The following is an 18382-nucleotide window of genomic DNA, read 5'->3' on the forward strand; positions in this document are numbered from 1 at the left end:
TTAAGATAAAGAGTATAAAACTGTAAATTATTATGACCGTATGGTTTCAAAAAAATCCCTGAATTATGTGCTTTCTATCTAGCAAGCAATAACTACTCATTCGATATCGTAGGCATATGGATTGAAGCACCTCTGTTTTAAAACTATTTACTGTCGTTCTCTTATATCTCGATGACGGAAAAATTTTCGTAGCTTATTCGCTTTTACTATGAAGTTCTGATAAGTCATCGAGCGACAGAATAAGCAAGCTAGATTCAGAAGATTCCTAGAGTCGATATTGCTGCGGTTATGGCATTGCAAATTTCTTTCGATAAATCTAAAGGGAATCCTCGTGCTCTTTCTCTATGCAACAACCTGAAGATTGCGCTGGCTTTGGAATACGCTAGCAAGGATTTAAAAATCGACATCAATGAGCTGACTCAAGGGCCTCAGCTGATCCAAGGAGACAGTTTCCGTCTTTTCACCGCTGACGCTATCTTAAGATATGCTATGGACGATTTTGAAGGGCAGGAAAGTGAAGAATATCACTATGCTTTGTCATCATTGGAGGCTTTGCTCGAGAAAAAAGAGATCCCAAAGCAGCACGTCGAAGAATGTGTGTCCAAGGCACTTGGCAATTACCTAACTTCTTTGAGCGAGCCGGTTTCTGCCACGAAATTGATAACTTTTGCCAACAGCTACGCTTTGAGCCAGTCTTTGGTCACTGAGAAGTTTCCAACACTACCGCGACAAATAGCTAATGCCATTAAGAGTGCTGAGAGACTCGCTCCCCGTAATATTGCCGCAGAGAGGACAGGTGCGATCAACATCGTCGATGGGTTGAAAGTCAAGGAACTAGGGAAAGAGATCTTACCAAAGGAAAACGAAAGGAACATCTTGATCACCTCGGCTCTTCCATATGTGAACAACGTGCCTCACTTGGGAAATATTGTTGGTAGTGTGTTATCTGCAGACATTTTTGCACGTTACTGTAAGGCAAGAAACTACAACACCGTGTTCATCTGTGGCACAGACGAATACGGTACTGCGACTGAAACAAAGGCGTTGGAGGAAGGTGTTACACCTCGCGAACTGTGCGACAAATACCACGAGATCCATAGCAATGTGTACAAATGGTTCCAGATTGGCTTTGATTATTTTGGAAGAACTACTACTCAGCAGCAAACCGAAATTGCTCAAGACATCTTCACAAAACTGAATAACAATGACTACCTAGAGGAGCAGACCATGAAGCAGCTTTACTGTCCAGTCCACAAGTCGTTTTTGGCCGATAGGTACGTTGAGGGTGAGTGTCCAAAGTGTCACTACGACGATGCTAGAGGTGACCAGTGCGACAAATGTGGTGCCTTATTGGATCCGTTTGAACTCATCAATCCACGTTGTAAACTGGATAACGCTACTCCAGAGGTTAGATTTTCAGATCACATCTTCTTGTCTCTGGACAAATTGGAAGGTAGGATTAAGGAATGGGTCGACCGGTCGTCAAACGAAGGTAACTGGTCTAAGAACTCAAAAACCATCACCAATTCCTGGTTGAAAGATGGTCTGAAGCCGCGTTGCATTACAAGAGATCTTGTTTGGGGTACGCCAGTTCCTCTTGAGAAGTACAACGACAAGGTTTTGTATGTTTGGTTCGACGCCACAATCGGCTACGTTTCGATAACAGCCAACTATACTAAGGGCTGGGAAAAATGGTGGAAGAATCCAGAAAATGTCAAGTTGTACCAGTTCATGGGTAAAGACAATGTTCCTTTCCACACAGTCATCTTCCCGGGCTCGCAGCTCGGCACAGGCGATGTTTGGACCATGCTTCACCATCTAAATACCACTGAATATCTTCAATATGAGGGCGGTAAATTTTCTAAGAGTAGAGGTGTCGGTGTGTTTGGCAACAACGCACAGGATTCTGGTGTTTCCGCTAGCGTATGGAGATATTATCTGGCTTCTGTAAGGCCAGAATCCAGTGACTCTCATTTCTCGTGGGATGATTTTGTCGCTAGAAACAACAGTGAGTTGCTGGCCAATCTGGGCAATTTTGTGAACAGATTGATTAAATTCGTCAACGCCAAATACAACGGTGTGGTGCCAAATTATTACATCAAGAACCTTCCTAGCTTCGAGACTGTGAAGCAAGACATTAATGAGATTTTGAGCAACTACATCAATGAGATGGAACAAGCCCATGAAAGACGTGGTCTAGAGATCGCCATGTCACTGAGCGCTCGCGGTAACCAATTTTTGCAAGAGAATAAGCTGGACAATACTTTGTTCTCCGAGCAACCCGACAAGGCAGATGCCGTCGTCGGCGTGGGTCTCAATATCATATATGCCGTTGCATCCGTCATACTGCCTTTCATTCCAGAGACTGCAGAAACGATCTTCCGTATGCTGAATGCACCAGCCCTCAAGATCGACAACGAATTCCATCTGGCAATTTTGAATGGACACAACATTAATAAGGCAGAGTATCTCTTCCAGCGTATTGACGAGAAGCAAATTCAACAATGGAGGGAGAAATACGGCGGAAAGCAAGCATAACGATTACAGTGTCTCCGATACACATGAGATAGATATTTTTTACAGTAGATTATATGATTTTGACTGCAATGTTCGATAATTAACGTTGCGCAACTGAGATCGATGGTATCTTCTTCAATTGATGCATTCTGCACTTCAAAGAATCTAAACCAGTAGAGTAACACACCGTCTTCAGGACCTATGCGATTTTCGAGATTTTGCAGTACAGCATATAAACTTGAATCGATAGATGAGGTGAAGCCACTATAGAAAGAGAGAGTGTAAGTAACAGACGGAAGCTCGAAATGTCCAAAGAGATCGTCGACAAGGCGTCGGCTGTGTTAGGTCCCAGAATCGAGCTCAAAACGATCGCTCAAGGTGCAGAAGCTGTGGTCTTTTCAACTAGAGTTCATCCATACTTACCAAGTGGTCATGAAGATAAAAAGTACATCGTCAAGTACAGACCTCCTAAGAGATATAGGCACCCCTCCATCGACCAAGCTCTGACAAAACGTAGGACCTTGGGGGAGTCACGTCTGCTGGCGAAGCTTTATCTGCTGGAGGGATTGAACGTCCCAAAGATAATAGCCTGTGATGCATACAATGGTTTCATCTGGGAGGAGTTTCTGGGAGAAGAGTTACCAGAAGGATACGGCTTCAGTAATCTTAAGAACTTCCTCTGGATGTACTCGGCGAAAGATCGTAATCCTCATGACGATGTGGTGAAGAGGACTTTGATTCGTGTTGGCCAACAAATAGGCTTATTACATTGGAATGGCTACTGTCATGGCGACTTGACGAGCTCGAACATCGTTCTAGAGAACGTAGAAGGTAGCTGGCAGCCTTATCTGATAGATTTTGGGCTCGGGTCCATATCGGACTCTGTAGAGGATAAAGGAGTCGATTTGTATGTGCTTGAAAGGGCCATCCTTAGTACACATTCATCTTATGCAGACCAGTACAATGCCTGGTTATTAAAGGGATTCTCTGACATCTACAAGGGACATGGAAAGATAGGTCAAGCAAAGCTGAAAGAAGTTCTGAGCAGGTTCAACGAAGTGAGGCTTCGTGGCAGAAAGAGAAGCATGATCGGATAATATATTATATGTGTTCGTTAGCTAGTTCTGTTTGTAGCTCTGTCTAATAACGCCCTTGACACACCCCATGACACCGTTGAATAATATTACTTTATCGCCTTCTCGTAGATCCCTTACATCGATTGGGTATTCGTCCAGCAGTCTCTTCTTCAACAGGTAGTATCGCATGGTTCCACACAAGCAGCCGGATGAGAGTGGGGGCGTAACAAACCTAATTTGACTGGGATCGTCATCCTTGTGTCTGATCACTGCGACATTGGTAATTGAGCCTTCCATCAACTGGTACGCATCATTAAAGACAAGAATCTCGTTTTGAGTACTTTGGCCATAGCGGGAAGCCATCTCCGCGAGCCTCTTTCTAGCTGCGTTGTAGTGGTCTCGGTAAGTGGTCTTGAAAGTAGTGAATGGAGACACGGTGAGTGTTTCGGTGTCAATGAAAACGTTCCAAACCGTCGAGGATTCTGGCAAAAAGGCACTGAGGATTGTATTAATGAAATACGAGGAAGGATTTGGAAAAGTTCCAACATCCGTACTTCTGGTCAAAGGATGCGCTTCCACTCTCATACGTCCGCTTTTCGACACCAAAACCCTCATCTTGTAACATGCACTCTCGTTCAACAACAGTGACATCTTCTGTTCTGTATCCGACACTTCGCTATGCTCCGGCAGGGCCTCTATCAGCTTGTCAAGGAGCAATTGTAGCGGGACGTGGGTTCCCCATTTAAAAAACTGCAGAGTGAAGTTCAACCTCTTGTAATGCTCACCTAGCAGCAAAAACCTGTTGTAGAAGACCGGATACAGATCAGCAGCATTCGGGCTGATATTTGGCGGTGAAGATCCCACAGTGACCTCGCTTCCATCTAAAAGAGACATAAGAGAATCATTATAATCTTCCGCTGATGATGTAGGCTCTACAATGCTGTCGAAAAGATTGTGCAGCCCCTCATTGCTGCCATCGGTCGATTCCTGACCATTCAAAAACATGTCATATTGGTCGTAATCCAGCAACCGCAGCCTAGAGTCAATCTCGCTCAGCTGAAAGCCCTCAGCACCACTCCTAAGCCCACCAAACACGTTTGTAAAGGATGGATCATACCGTAAGGTCGACAGCAGCTCAAACTGCTCATCGCTAACGGCTGGTTCAAAGTAGCGTTCGATTATCTCCCTCTGCAGTATGTCGTAAACTTTCTGCTGTGTAGCGGTCAACTGTCTTGTGCTCTTCTTCCTCTTTACGCCCATTCTTACCGATTTCAGCAGCTTGCTAGCCTGTTCTCATGGTTTGGTGTTTATCATAAAGAATCTTGTATGTAGTGTTAAGTACTTGACCTTATTAAAGAACTTAGAGCTGAACAAACACATAGAGAGAGACACCTAGCGGCCACTGGCAATGGTGGATTCGATCAGTCGCATTGCATCCGCTTTAGAATCAGCTAAGGTAATTACTCGGGAGGCAGCAGCTGTTGCTTCGTCCAAGCTTGGCGAGTCTTCGTACACGCATTACTCGGAAGGCATTGCACCAGAGCAGCTTCGAGAGTTGCTCAACTCACGGAACTCGAGAGAGGTGAAAGATGGCTTACGGAGGATTATAGCGATTATGGCCTCTGGCGACGGCTCAATTGACGTGGAGACGTACTTCAGTGATGTAGTGAAGAATATTACGTTTGGCGACGCCAAGATAAAGACACTTGTCTGTATTTATCTGCAGAGATTCGCTGAGGGTGACTCTAACCTGGCACTGTTGTCAATTAATTCGCTGCAGAAGACCCTTACAGATGGGGATCCGGAAATCAGGGCGCTGTCGATTAAGGCCCTTGCAGATATAAAAGTTCCTTCATTGCACCCGATTGTAGTACACTCGTTGAAAAAAGCTGTTTCTGATTCCTCTGCAAGTGTGAGAAGCGAAGTATCCTTCGCTATCCTCAAATTGTTTATTGCAAGAAGCGATGAATTTGCGGACGAGCTTTTGCAGCTCCTAGAGCAGCTTCTTTCAGATGCTGACCCGTTAGTACTTTCTTCAGCAGTTGTTGTGCTCCACGAATGCTTCCCCGAAAGATTGGATTTGCTACATAGTCACTTCCGCTACTTCTGCAGTGTACTGCACAGGATGGATCCTTTCTCTCAGGCAGTCCTTATCACTTTACTCATACGTTACTGCAAGACTTTCCTGCCTCGTCCCAAGGTTGTTGATACTTCATCTGAGGCTGGTGAATCGATTCCATTGCCTAATAAGTATAACGAGATTTCGTTCCCAGTGTACGACGCTGAGATTCATCCAGACCTCGGCCTCTTTCTGAAATCATTAGAGAGACTGGTATTCTCCTCTAATGCCACTGTCTTGCTGGCGAGCTCAAATGCTTTTCTTCAGTTGGCTACTCCCATGCAATTCAAGAAGTCGCGTCTCCCACAAGCCTTGGTCAGAGCGGTTTCGTCTTCATCGAACCTCGGCGTACAAATCACTCTTCTCCAATCATGCTGCCTGCTTTCCATGATAGACCCTACGTTGTTCCTCCCATATGTCAAGAAATTCTTCGTTTTGCCCTCGGATGACGCTATGGTAGGCTCCTTGAAGGTAAGGATACTTTCCATTCTCACCAATGAATCCAATGTGAAAGTTATAGTGAAAGAACTGAAATACATCATTTCGAACTCTAAATCGCCAGCATTGGTAATTGCAGCTACAAATTCTTTGGCCGTGTGTGCTATGCTCTCGCCCGGCTGGGAAGCCTTTATAATAAAAGGCTTGATATCTAATATGGAGATTGAAAAACTTCCTGCAGCAGTTTTAGGCTCTTATGTTGATGTGATCAGAATTTTAGTCCAGAGGAATCCAAAGCGGCACATATCCAGCATAATGAAACTTGTCAAAGTTCTTGATGCCAGAAAAGCACTCTCAGATAACGCAAGAGCGAGTATAGTTTCAATCGTTGGTGAAATTGCTGCTTTTGAGTACAAAATTTGTCCTGATATTTTGAGGAAGTTAGTCGGTACTTTTGCATATGAAGGGCCGGAGACTAGGTGTCAGATACTTCTTCTATCTGCCAAACTTTTATCATATGAGATTGAGAGGTTCAAAGCAGAGCAACCAGAAGAGACTTATAACTTCAGTCAATCAAGGGTTGCGCAAATATGCCAGTACGTGGTGCATTTGGCGGGCTTTGACGAAGAGTTCGACATTAGAGATAGAGCACGAGCTATTTCCTCCCTTTACGACACAGGCAAGTACGAGATAGCTGCACTTTTGTTCCAAGCCCCAAAGCCTTCTCCCAAGATGACGTTGATAAGCGACGACGTGGAGCTGGGGGACCACAGTATACAGCATTTCGGTGGTTCCGGATTGGACAAGTGTGTGACGGCGTACTATAAAATGATTCCTTGGAATGATGAAGAACCCAATGCTGCTGATGATCTCAGAAATCCTGCAACACTGAAAGATTACTCGCGGTATACAAGTTCCCTATCGGGCAGCTTCATAAGTGCCTCAAAGTCATCTGGCACCAATCTCACGCAAGACTCTTCTGCCAGTATCTCACATACATCATTGGCCTCTCATCAAGGTAAAAAATATCGTTTACAAACGCTAGATGAATTCTTTTCAGATATTCCTTCGACTCGAACTACAAAGAAGAAGATCGTTATACAGGAAGAAAGCTCGAGTGATGAGAGTGGCGAGACCGATAGTGCGGACGATAGTGAGGAGGATAGCACTGATCAATCAAGCTCCTCTTCTTCATCAGTACCAGTACATAACAATGACTAAGTAAAGCAATTTTCTATAAAACCAAATCCATCTCAGGTATATCAATATACGCCTCTCCTAGTGATGGGTAATAGGGAACCAAAGAATCTTGATGCTGAATGTAGACGTTATTATGAAGTTTCCAAAATGCTGTGCGAACATTCTTAGCTGGGTGAAATATTCCTGCCCATACGTAATTCATAATAATCCCAGGCCCAACCGCATGGCTGAGCGCCTCGAGGCCTTCTAATATGCGTGAAATGACGTGGGGAGATGTTTCAAAAATATTTGGAATCAGTAGGTTGAGAAAGTGAATGAAAGCGTCTTCGCAGCCAGACCCAGCGCAATTCAAAGCTATGTGCTTTATTACATTTGCTGCTGTTTGCCTATGAACGAGATCTCGATCGGTTAGAGCATCTTCTATCAGAGGTGCGATAAGATAGATATAGTCTTGTGCCATCTCGCCGATATACTCGAACATGAATGCCATGGCTTTTAACACACCATTCTGAACGTTGGTTTCCGGAGTCTTATATTCATTCATTAGAGCCGGTAGGGTGGTGTAAGGTCCGCATGATTTCGCTACAATGCCTATTGCGATAGCAGAGCAGACGCGAAGTTGACGCTCTTGAACTTTCAAGTTGTTGAGCAGAGCAACTAAAACGTCTTGTGGTCCTATCGCCTGAGCTATGAACCCGAACGTTTCATTGGCGATTTTTCTAGTTGCCTTGTTGGGACTCTTAAGCAGTTCTAGCAGTTCAAAGCAAATACGCATCCATTCTTTGGGCGCGACGAATTCAGCGGCAGAATTAGCAATGCGACCTATGAGCTCTACTATGCTAAATTGCACCTTCCTATCTTTGTTTCTCAGGATGGGCGTCAAAGTTGGAACTATTTGATTGACAGGCGGTTGAAGCTTTGAGAGGTCAGAGCACAAAATCACGTTAGACATTGCACTTAAGATTGAACCTAAAACCTCGGGATAAACCTCACCTAATGATTCATACAGGATGATCGACAGTTTGTTGAGGGTATCCAGCTCATCACAGTTTTTAATCACAGGAGCAAGTAGTGCGCATAAATCAGCAGCATGCTGCCGTACTAGCGGGGACTTGTGTTTCAAATGGCTTAATATGGTGCTTATGATGGGTGACAGATAGGGTTTCATCCGTCTATCAAATGACGCCGCCACAGCTGCAAATCCCTTGAATATTCCGCTATCGTTGTTAGTTTGCTCCTGAAAAGCGATTAATAGAGCATCTATGAGCCTAGTTTCCAATCGCTCATCCAGATCGACTGTTCCAAGTAAAGTCACAACTTTACTAGCAGCATGCACTGCCATGGTTCTGAACGGTTCAGCTTCGTCTCTCAAAGGTTTAAGGAGATTTTCGATTATGCAAGAGGTTCCAACCTTCTCAGACATTACCGTCGTTGTATGCGTAACCAGTTTATTTAACTGGCGATCTAAAGCAGTCCGTCTTACCCAGAAACATTTGAAAAAGTCCGGCATCACTTGCTGTCGTAGATATTTGGGAGTAATGCCCTCAGTTTTGCAGCACTGTTGCAGAACTGTAAGCACAGCTTTCTTCATTTCGTCATCGGGAGAACTGAATTCCCTTTTAACCACTCTCATCGCTTCCCGTGTGTAGTAAGCCGCATACTCAGTATCCATCAGCGGTATGAGAGACCCTAACGCCCTGAGGAAACAGGCCAGAACTTTGCCCCTCTGCGTCCTAATTCCTCTCCAAAGTGGCTCCAAAATGACGTTGAAGGACTCAATACCGTATGGATAAGACACTTGGGCCAGAGTTGCTACTGTGTTGGCAGTTAGATTGCGAATTGGTGTGTACTCGTCTGTGAGACCATCCTTGATGCATTCGATAAGTCCTTGTAAGTGCGGGAGTACGCCTCGTCTTAGCAGGATGGCGGTTTGCTGAATGATCTTAATTCCTGTGTGGCGTGCTCTCCATGATTTCTTCGAGTGGCACAGTGCATCCAGAAATGGGATCAGACTAGCAACAGACAACGCTTTTGCCACTACCGCCATTGCTCGGGATGTAATGTTTCGCACATATTCATCTTCGTTATCTACATCCGGGCGCATTGCAGTAAGAATGTTAGCTAGACCAGCTGAGTGCGCTAATGTCCCAATCACTTCTCTTCCGGTTTCTCGAGCGATGGGATCTTCGTCAATCAAAAGTGGCGACACAACGAGGAGTATTCTTTGGGTATAGGGACCAACATTGCCTCCCAGGGCATACAGAACCCTTCCGACCACTTTGATCATGAGATTCCTTTCCTGGTCTTCCAATTCGCTGTCAAGAAGGACCGGTAGCAGCCTGTCGAATATAACTTTAGGCCCAAAATAATTGCACTTGTCCTGCAAGCTCCTCATCGCCTGCTTCCTCACGCTGGCGGTGCCATTTTTTATCTTGAGCAAAAGTGAAACCACCAGTCGCTCCTTCTGCTGGTCGCTACTAAGCTCATTCAACGGCTGAACTTGCAAAGCCTCACCAAAGTATCGATGGTCCGATGGCTTCAAGAATCGCAGGCCACTTATCCCTGCGCTATCTGCCGTTAGAAGCTTATCTCTCAGTTCAACTTCAGCTTGCCTTGATTGGTCTGGCATCTGATATGCTTCCACATCCCATCTAGCTTTCTTAATCAATTGTTGATCGCCAGTATCCGTTTGTTGCACTTCTAGCGGCCTCTTCCCGCCCTTCTGTACCTCAGAATCCAGTTTTCTGTCAAATCGCTGTCTATGGTACTCATCCTCCCTCCAGGAGACGTTCTTGGAGTTCATCTTGCGGACCAATACGTCCTCCGGCTCCGCTGTCGACGCTTCAAGTCTAAAGCTTTGCTGCAACTCTCGAGAAATGGAATATTGGCCTCCCAGCTGCCTGCTGCCATCGTTTCCAACACTCATTAATGCCAACGTAGTCTCACTGCTTGATTTCCAGCCTTTACTTTGCGGTCTCTGTGGTATTTCAAGAGTATATGTCATAATCACTGTATAATTTCACTATGTAAAAAGGCTCGTTACTGCTAGCTACTTGACCCGAGCGTCGCTGCGACAGAAGATCTGGTAGAAGGGTTCCATACTGGCTGATACTTCATGAAGGGCAGGAACATTCTAGTGGTTCTGTCTTGCCTTCTTTCCTGGGTGGTTTGCGAGGCAGAGGTGGTGGAAAGCTCAGCGACGTTAGAGATTGATCAAGATATCGAGCTCCCAAAGGATAAAGGCAGGTCGGCTGGAACGTATGAGGAGAGCTGCGTCGTGAGTGGGCCATACAGCTCGGCGACAGAAAGCTCTTTAGTCGACGATGTTCTGCCTAGAGAAGACAGAGTTGCTCAGACGGAGGAAATGAAGCCTACTTCGATTGTTGTGGAAGGTAGAGTATCGTACCCATACGAAGAAGATCTCGTCATTACGCCCTTGGCAAACAATTATCTGTTGAGCTCTTTCACCTTTAACATGCAGTCTGAAGACTTTAGCCCGGGAAAGTCTGCGTTGGACTACGACGAGTATGGACATTACACGGTTTTTCCCAAGGCCTTCAAACCCATTATGGATCTTACAAGCACAAGACAGCTTCATCTGAGGTTTACGAGGGGATTCTGGGATGCTGAATCCTGGGGCCGTCTGCCTCACGATGGTTTTAGATCCGGCGGTTCGGGAGTCGAGCTGTGGGCAGCTATAGAAGCAGACACGAAGGATGAAGCCTACCGTCAATGGAAAACGTTGGCTAATTCGTTAAGCGGGTTGTTTTGTGCCTCGATCAATTTCATAGACCGCTCAAAGACCACTTTCCCTGTCAAGTCTTTCCAACCAGATGGTTCATTACCTTTATTCAACAGCACAAAACGGCTGCATCTGGTACGGGCTGCCTTAGCTAACGAGCCAGTGTGTACGGAGAATTTGACCCCGTTTGTCAAGTTGTTCCCGACAAAGGGTAAATCAGGGCTCTCTAGTTTGTTAGACGGACATAAAGTGTTCGACTCATCGTGGCATAGTCTTTCAATTGATGTCACGACGGAGTGCGATGATGCAAGCGACCACTGCAGATACGCTTTAGAGGCCCATGTTGATGTGGTTATCAATGTCCTAGACGTTTTAGCTCGATATGAAAGGCCAATTCCAAGACCAGCCGCTAGTGACAGTCTTCGCTGTGATACTTCAAAACCTTTCGATGCTTTCCAATGCTTCCCTCTTTCAGACGAGACTGAAGTTTCTTTCAACCTGTCCAAAATATTCGGTAAACCCATAATGGGCTCCAACCTGATATCCAGTAGACCGTCCCGCGTCTGCGTCGATATCGCAAACGACTGGAACGCCTACATAGAAGTTGATGGCGTCTTCTATTCAACCGACGACAACTGTTTTGATCTCAAGGATTTGGTCAAGCAGAATGTTTACATAGAGTCTGCAAATTCTCTGAACGTGGTGAAATCTGGAGAACCTCCACTTTATATCAGTAGGTCCCTGACTGGTTATGGCCAAGATCGTGGAGGATTGCGTACCGTCTTCAAGAATCCTAGCTCACATGCCGTGCGGGCCATATACTTCGAGTCATTGCCATGGTTTATGAGAGTCTACCTTTCCACTTTGAAGCTAGAGCCAGGAGCTAATTTTCATGAGAATTTGACGTTAGAAAATGTCATGAATTCAACTTATTATCTGCCAGCGGTCGATCGTGCGCGACCAACGCATCTGGAATACACTATAACGGTGCCTGCAAACACCTCGTTTGCTATTTCGTATCAGTTCGACAAGTCGCTGCTGCAGTATGCTGAATATCCGCCAGACGCCAACCATGGCTTCGAGATTGAAGCGGCTGTGATCACTGTGATAGAACCCAGTCGGTACCAAATGAGGACAGCTCCGCTCCTATTACTCCTCTCGACGCCGGATTTCAGCATGCCCTACAATGTCATCATTCTTACATCGACCGTCATTGGGCTCATTTTTGGTACACTATTCAATTTGCTAGTCAAGAGATTAGTACCTGTTGAAGTGGCGGATAAGATCGAGGCTACTTCGGGATTGAAACACAAAGTCAGGAATCTCAGAGCAATATTATTGGCAAAGCTCAAAAGACCCACCAGCTGACGATGTCGGCTTACTGTAAGTGCCTATGTACCTATCCATATTTCTTAGAAGGGGTCCTCAAAAGGATCTTCCTCGTCGTAATCGTCATCCTTCTCGAATTGATAAACGATTGCGCCACCTGTATTGAACGATTGAGCCTCCAAGAAGGGTAGCTCAACCTGTTCCTTCGCCAGTTTCTGCTTAGCGGAGGTTGTAAGGTTGAAAGTTGTTAGATCTTGTAGCATTTCCGGCGTTTCATTATCACGGTCTTCGATTAAGTCTGAAGTCACAATATTATCATAAGAGTGTGTTTCCGAGTTAATAAGAAACTTATATGACAACGATCTTCCTGATTTCCGGCGTGTAGTCAAAACCAACTGGAAAGTGTGGTTATTTAGCCCACGAGGAATCAAAAACCGCGACAGATCGTCCTTCATTTGCTCCTCCGTTGCATTCTGCGGAAGAACAGGTTGCACTTCCATCACAGTAGTCGCCATGAAATGCAGCAGCTCTATAGATTTAGGGTAATGTGAAACGCTTTCTCGATATTCCGGAACGTCTGTATGGTACACTCCCAGTAGCGTGGAATTTCGAGAGCTAATGCCGCTCACAAACTGACCAACATGGTTCGAGGAAATATAATTCATGGAATCTATCAGAACCATAGTCTTGCTCCCGTCTGGCACGTTTGTTGAAGGAAGGAATGTTCTTACAGTCTGCGTCAGCTTGTCCAGCGACAGGGAACCTGCGGCAATGAAAACGTCCGCATAGCTAGGTTTATCGACGGTTTCGAACGACACATATATTATGCTAATTTTCGAGTCCTCCTTGACGTTGTAGTGCACCTCCTCAAGCAATTTCCTTGAACTCTGCGCTAAGCTGTCGGCGATGAGCACAAAAGGTGATATTTCGGCTAAACTTAAAATTCTTTTTAGCAGTGTAATTGGATTGTGTCCCGAAGTAATCATTCTGGATCGATCAGAGCTCTAAATAGGCCAGATAGCTGATCTTGGCCAGCTTCTCAACATATTGCACATCTCATCGAGCTTATATTGACAGCTTATAGATTAAGCATCATAATCAACGAAGCACTAGCTCAGCAGCTAACAACATTAGCAGAGTTCGATTAGACTATTCAGAGCTCAAGATCTTCTCGGTTGCCATATAGTGTTCTCCTTGCTTCAACAGTGTTGACACCATCAAGTTGGGACTCATCGACTGTGGATATTTAACCGTTTGAGAAACCGGCGGTTCAGCTGCATGACTCCGAGCTGAGGAAAGGAAAGATCAGTTCAGCACGATTCAACACGATATTTCAGGATGCCAGTTGTATACGGTCCTCAGCCGCTGAAGCCGTTGAACTCAGAGACCAGACACGGATTTGAGGAGCAATATAATAGTGAACAATTCCTACAATCTTTGGCAAATGACTTCATATTCTACTTCGATGACAAGAGACATAGAACGAATGGGAACCCTACACCCGAGGAAGAGAAGCAGGAAGACGCGAATCATTACTATCAGCCGATTCAGGACTGGAAAATTATGAAAGATCGGCAAAAAACGGTCAGTGCAGCGTTATTGCTGTGCCTAAACCTGGGGGTTGATCCTCCAGATGTTATCAAGACGCATCCTTGCGCTAGAACGGAGGCCTGGGTTGATCCTTTGAACTTTCAGGACTCCAAGAAAGCCATCGAGCAGATAGGCAAGAACCTGCAGTCGCAATACGAGACCTTGTCACTTAGAACACGATACAAGCAAAGTCTGGATCCCTGTGTGGAGGATGTGAAAAGGTTTTGCAACTCTTTGAGACGTACTTCCAAAGATGATAGGATATTGTTCCACTATAATGGGCACGGCGTGCCGCAGCCCACACCCTCGGGCGAGATTTGGGTCTTCAATCGAGGTTACACTCAGTATATTCCTGTATCTCTGTATGATTTGCAGACGTGGCTCGGAGCTCCGTGTATCTACGTCTACGATTGCAATAGTGCGGGAAACATCGTTACGAATTTTCAGAAGTTTGTTCAAAAGCGAATAAGAGATGAGGAGGAGGGGATACCGAACGCAGCTGCTCCATCTCGCGCTTCTGCATATGCCGAATGCTTTCAATTGGCATCATGTAGATCGAATGAGCTACTGCTGTTGAGTCCGGAATTGCCTGCAGATCTTTTCACATGTTGTCTGACTTGTCCCATCGAGATAAGTGTGCGGGTATTCCTGATGCAGTCTCCCTTGAAGGATTCAAAGTACAGAATCTTCTTCGAGAGTTCCACTGGTGACAGCCCTGACGACTCCCAGCAGCCTTATGTCTGCAATACCCCTAGCGTTAATATACCAGGAGTTCTCTCGGACAGGCGAACGCCTTTAGGGGAGCTAAATTGGATCTTTACAGCTATCACTGACACAATAGCGTGGACGTCGTTGCCTAGACCTCTATTCAAAAAACTATTCAGGCATGATCTCATGGTGGCAGCCCTGTTTCGAAATTTTCTTCTGGCTAAGAGAATAATGCCATGGTATAATTGCCATCCGGTTTCAGACCCTGAACTTCCCGATAGCATTGCAGATCATCCGATGTGGAAATCATGGGATTTGGCGCTCGATGAAGTTCTCAATAAACTAGTTGATGACCTGAAAAATGCACCTGCGACATCAGATTTGGAAAGTAAGATGATTTTACAGCAACAGGAAAGTTTGCAAAATCAACAGCCTAATCAACAACAGGAGCTGAAATCGGGGAGTATACAGGGCCACTCGAGATTTGCCGTCGCCAATTTGAGCACCATGTCTCTAGCTAGCCATCCAGCAATTGCATCCACGCCAAAAAAATCATCAGCCAATCTGCAGTTGACTCAACCGCAGCCAGCTCCACAACAGCAATTTACTGGATTCTTTGAACAGAATCTAACCGCTTTTGAACTTTGGCTGAAATATGCATCAAACACAAGACATCCACCCGAACAGCTGCCGATAGTATTGCAGGTGCTCCTCTCTCAAGTGCATAGAATACGTGCGTTAGTTTTACTATCGAGATTTCTTGATTTAGGGCCTTGGGCTGTGTATTTGTCCCTTTCTATCGGCATATTCCCCTACGTTCTGAAGCTGCTTCAAAGCCCTGCACCAGAGCTGAAGCCAATTCTAGTGTTTATCTGGGCTAGAATAATGTCAATTGACTATAAGAACACACAGGCAGAATTGATGAAGGAGAAAGGATACATGTATTTCGTTTCCGTGCTGGTACCAGATTTCGGTTTACATATGTCGCCTACAAGTGGTGCCTCGTTGAACAGCGGTTCGCCACTAACCATGACCGCTTCACCTAATGTTAATGCTCCTAGGGGTGACGCATATCATCAGCAGCAGCAGGCCAACGCCGCTTTGACAGGACTCTATCACTCTAGTGACACCACCGACGAGCAAAAGGCCATGTCAGTCTTTGTGCTATCTTCATTTGTAAGAGATTTTCCACTAGGACAGAAAAACTGTTTCAGCCTGGAGCTGATTAATAAACTGTGCTTCTACATTGACAACTCCGAGGTCCCTCTATTGCGACAATGGTGTATTATCTTCATCGGGCAGTGCTGCTCTCAAAATCCCCTTAACCGTTTTATATGCATGACTGCAGGGATAATCGATGCTTTAATTCGCTCTTTGAAGGATCCAGTTCCAGAAGTAAGGGCGGCAACATTATTAGCTCTGAAACATTTCATCTCTGACATAGACGATGCAGACCACATTCTCAAGCTTCAGCAGGGCTTGGAGCAGCAATATCAGCAGCTGCAAACACAGCTCCAACAATTACGGGGTTCAGGTCATCAACAGCAATCGCAGCCTCCAGATCATCCGCTGCTAAAAATTGAACAGCAAATACAGCATTGTCAAGCTATGCAGTTGCAGGTGCAGAATATCGATTCAAGGAAGCTCAAAATGCAAGAAATATCCAATCTCGTCTCTGTGTTGGGGCTAATCAACGATGGCTCTCCATTAGTCAGAAAGGAGGCCATTATATTCTTTTCGCAGGTGGTTTACCGGTACATTAATTTCTTTATCGTTGTGGCCTTCAATGGTTTGACGGAGGAGATAATTCAGATGGAGGGATCGGATGCGGACACCCAACATTACACCGATAAGTTCTCCGTTAGTCATGGATCCGTGTTTGCCACAGTTTGGGAGGCTTTACTTATTCTAGCCGAGGATCCCTTTCCTGAGAACAGGGCATTGGCTGGGCATGTTGTTGAGTATATTATACTGGAACTGAGCTCTCATAAGGATCTAGGCGAGCCTTTCTCCAAAATTGAACAGTATTTGATAAAGAAAAGTTCTAGTGGAGCTCACAGTGGAAAAACTGGTTTCACTACATCTAAAGTTCGCGTATTGAAACCCACTGTTCCTTTTTCGATGGAGAGTGATCCATCACGGAGAGAAGAACTGAAACAGCAAAATGGTGGGAGCTACATCACCAATAATCTGGGCAAAATATTTCGTGCTTTCGGACTGAATGATCGCAATAATCACAATAGCGCTCCGGATGGCACGGCTCATGGTCAAGAGCCGAAAAGCTCAGGAATATCACTTTTGAGTCATCACCATGGTGCAGCACCCACTGCTAAAACGGCGGGAGCCAGTAGAAGCAAACCCTCGTTCAAACTACCACTAGAAAGTACTTTCCTGGACTATTGTCGTGAATACTTTCAAGAGCCTCAGATGAGAAAGCATGAGGCAGATGAGCTCGGAAGTGTTGAATATAGTACTAGACTATGGCGCAGGAACCGCAACGAGGCAGTCATCCAAGAGACACAAGCTCAGAAAAGCTTGGCCCTTTATGGTGATTGGTCAAGTCGTCTAGTCACTTTGGACAATAAGACACATCCGAAAGTAATCGAGTTTGCTCAGTTTGAAAATTACCTCGTAGCAGCAGATGAAAGAGACACTATCACTGTGTTTGATTGGGAACAAAAAGTTTCGTTGACCAAATTCTCAAACGGTAATCCTTTTGGTACGAAAGTGACAGATCTGAAGTTTGTTAATGAAGACGATGCTGCCCTTCTATTAGCTGCTTCATCTGAAGGAATCATTAAAATCTACAAGAACATTGGCTGCCCTGACGATCTTGAAATGATATCATCGTGGAGAGGTCTAACAGATATGCTACTCACTCCCAGATCTAGTGGTCTCTTGACAGAATGGCAGCAGATCCGAGGCTCGTTGCTTACCACTGGTGATGTAAAGATTATTCGGATATGGGATGCGCATACTGAAACTGTGCAAGTCGACATTCCAGCTAAAACGTCTTCCCTTGTGACATCGATAACTTCAGACCAGTTGGCCGGTAATATTTTTGTAGCTGGTTTCGCTGACGGTTCTCTGCGTGTTTACGACCGACGCATGGATCCTAGAGATGCCATGTTTCGTTTGTGGAGGTCGGGAAATGGTAGGCACCGCTCTTGTATTAATAACGTGCACATGCAACGAGGCGGCTACAGAGAGCTCGTCAGTGGCGCTACCAACGGCTTAGTGGAATTGTGGGATATCAGATCTCAGAATCCGGTAGAATCTTTCAAAGATGAAAGCTTCCAGCAACACGGCACTGAAAAAAGACAAACGACTATGACAACTATGGAGGTTCATGAACACGCGCCTATTATCGTAACAGGTACCAAACAAATTAAAATATGGACTACATCGGGGGATTTGCTGAACAGTTTCAAAAACCATCACAGCAGCGGTGGAGTAGCAGGCACCTTGGCGGCCACTGGAATACGTTCGACGGTTCCTTCGAGTAGCTTTTTGTCTGCGATGAAATTTCACCCTCATAAGATGATGCTTGCAGCCACAAGCTCTCACGATTCTAACATCAACATTTTCCAATGCGAAGATAGAAGAACGGAATTTTACTAACCAGATTTTCTGTCACATGAAAGTTGTCCTTGCGGATGTCTA

The 18382-nt window shown here is 45.3% G+C and overlaps 8 protein-coding genes across 8 annotated transcripts; 5 read left to right on the plus strand and 3 right to left on the minus strand.

Annotated features, from left to right (window-relative positions):
- Positions 1-288: 288 nt before the first annotated feature.
- On the plus strand, positions 289-2538 carry MES1 (methionine--tRNA ligase MES1; the record flags this gene model as incomplete). The annotated part of the gene is made up of 1 exon (XM_037281027.1): positions 289-2538. The coding sequence occupies one exon, from the start codon at positions 289-291 to the stop codon at positions 2536-2538; it is 2250 nt and encodes a 749-aa protein (XP_037136922.1).
- Positions 2539-2822: 284 nt separating this feature from the next.
- Positions 2823-3614, plus strand: BUD32 (serine/threonine protein kinase BUD32; the record flags this gene model as incomplete). Its single annotated transcript, XM_037281028.1, has 1 exon — positions 2823-3614. One exon carries the CDS (start codon positions 2823-2825, stop codon positions 3612-3614), a length of 792 nt encoding a protein of 263 aa, XP_037136923.1.
- Positions 3615-3635: 21 nt separating this feature from the next.
- On the minus strand, positions 3636-4853 carry ABZ2 (aminodeoxychorismate lyase ABZ2; the record flags this gene model as incomplete). The annotated part of the gene is made up of 1 exon (XM_037281029.1): positions 3636-4853. One exon carries the CDS (start codon positions 4851-4853, stop codon positions 3636-3638), a length of 1218 nt encoding a protein of 405 aa, XP_037136924.1.
- Positions 4854-5001: 148 nt separating this feature from the next.
- APL6 (AP-3 complex subunit beta) lies at positions 5002-7371 on the plus strand (the record flags this gene model as incomplete). Its single annotated transcript, XM_037281030.1, has 1 exon — positions 5002-7371. One exon carries the CDS (start codon positions 5002-5004, stop codon positions 7369-7371), a length of 2370 nt encoding a protein of 789 aa, XP_037136925.1.
- A 13-nt stretch (positions 7372-7384) lies between these two features.
- On the minus strand, positions 7385-10354 carry HSH155 (U2 snRNP complex subunit HSH155; the record flags this gene model as incomplete). Its single annotated transcript, XM_037281031.1, has 1 exon — positions 7385-10354. One exon carries the CDS (start codon positions 10352-10354, stop codon positions 7385-7387), a length of 2970 nt encoding a protein of 989 aa, XP_037136926.1.
- Positions 10355-10465: 111 nt separating this feature from the next.
- GPI16 (GPI-anchor transamidase subunit GPI16) lies at positions 10466-12460 on the plus strand (the record flags this gene model as incomplete). Its single annotated transcript, XM_037281032.1, has 1 exon — positions 10466-12460. One exon carries the CDS (start codon positions 10466-10468, stop codon positions 12458-12460), a length of 1995 nt encoding a protein of 664 aa, XP_037136927.1.
- Positions 12461-12504: 44 nt separating this feature from the next.
- Positions 12505-13407, minus strand: IKI1 (Elongator subunit IKI1; the record flags this gene model as incomplete). Its single annotated transcript, XM_037281033.1, has 1 exon — positions 12505-13407. One exon carries the CDS (start codon positions 13405-13407, stop codon positions 12505-12507), a length of 903 nt encoding a protein of 300 aa, XP_037136928.1.
- Positions 13408-13759: 352 nt separating this feature from the next.
- KOG1 (ubiquitin-binding TORC1 subunit KOG1) lies at positions 13760-18340 on the plus strand (the record flags this gene model as incomplete). The annotated part of the gene is made up of 1 exon (XM_037281034.1): positions 13760-18340. The coding sequence occupies one exon, from the start codon at positions 13760-13762 to the stop codon at positions 18338-18340; it is 4581 nt and encodes a 1526-aa protein (XP_037136929.1).
- Positions 18341-18382: the final 42 nt, after the last annotated feature.

This window comes from Torulaspora globosa, chromosome 1 (genome assembly GCF_014133895.1).
Source record: "Torulaspora globosa chromosome 1, complete sequence".
Classification (NCBI taxonomy): domain Eukaryota; kingdom Fungi; phylum Ascomycota; class Saccharomycetes; order Saccharomycetales; family Saccharomycetaceae; genus Torulaspora; species Torulaspora globosa.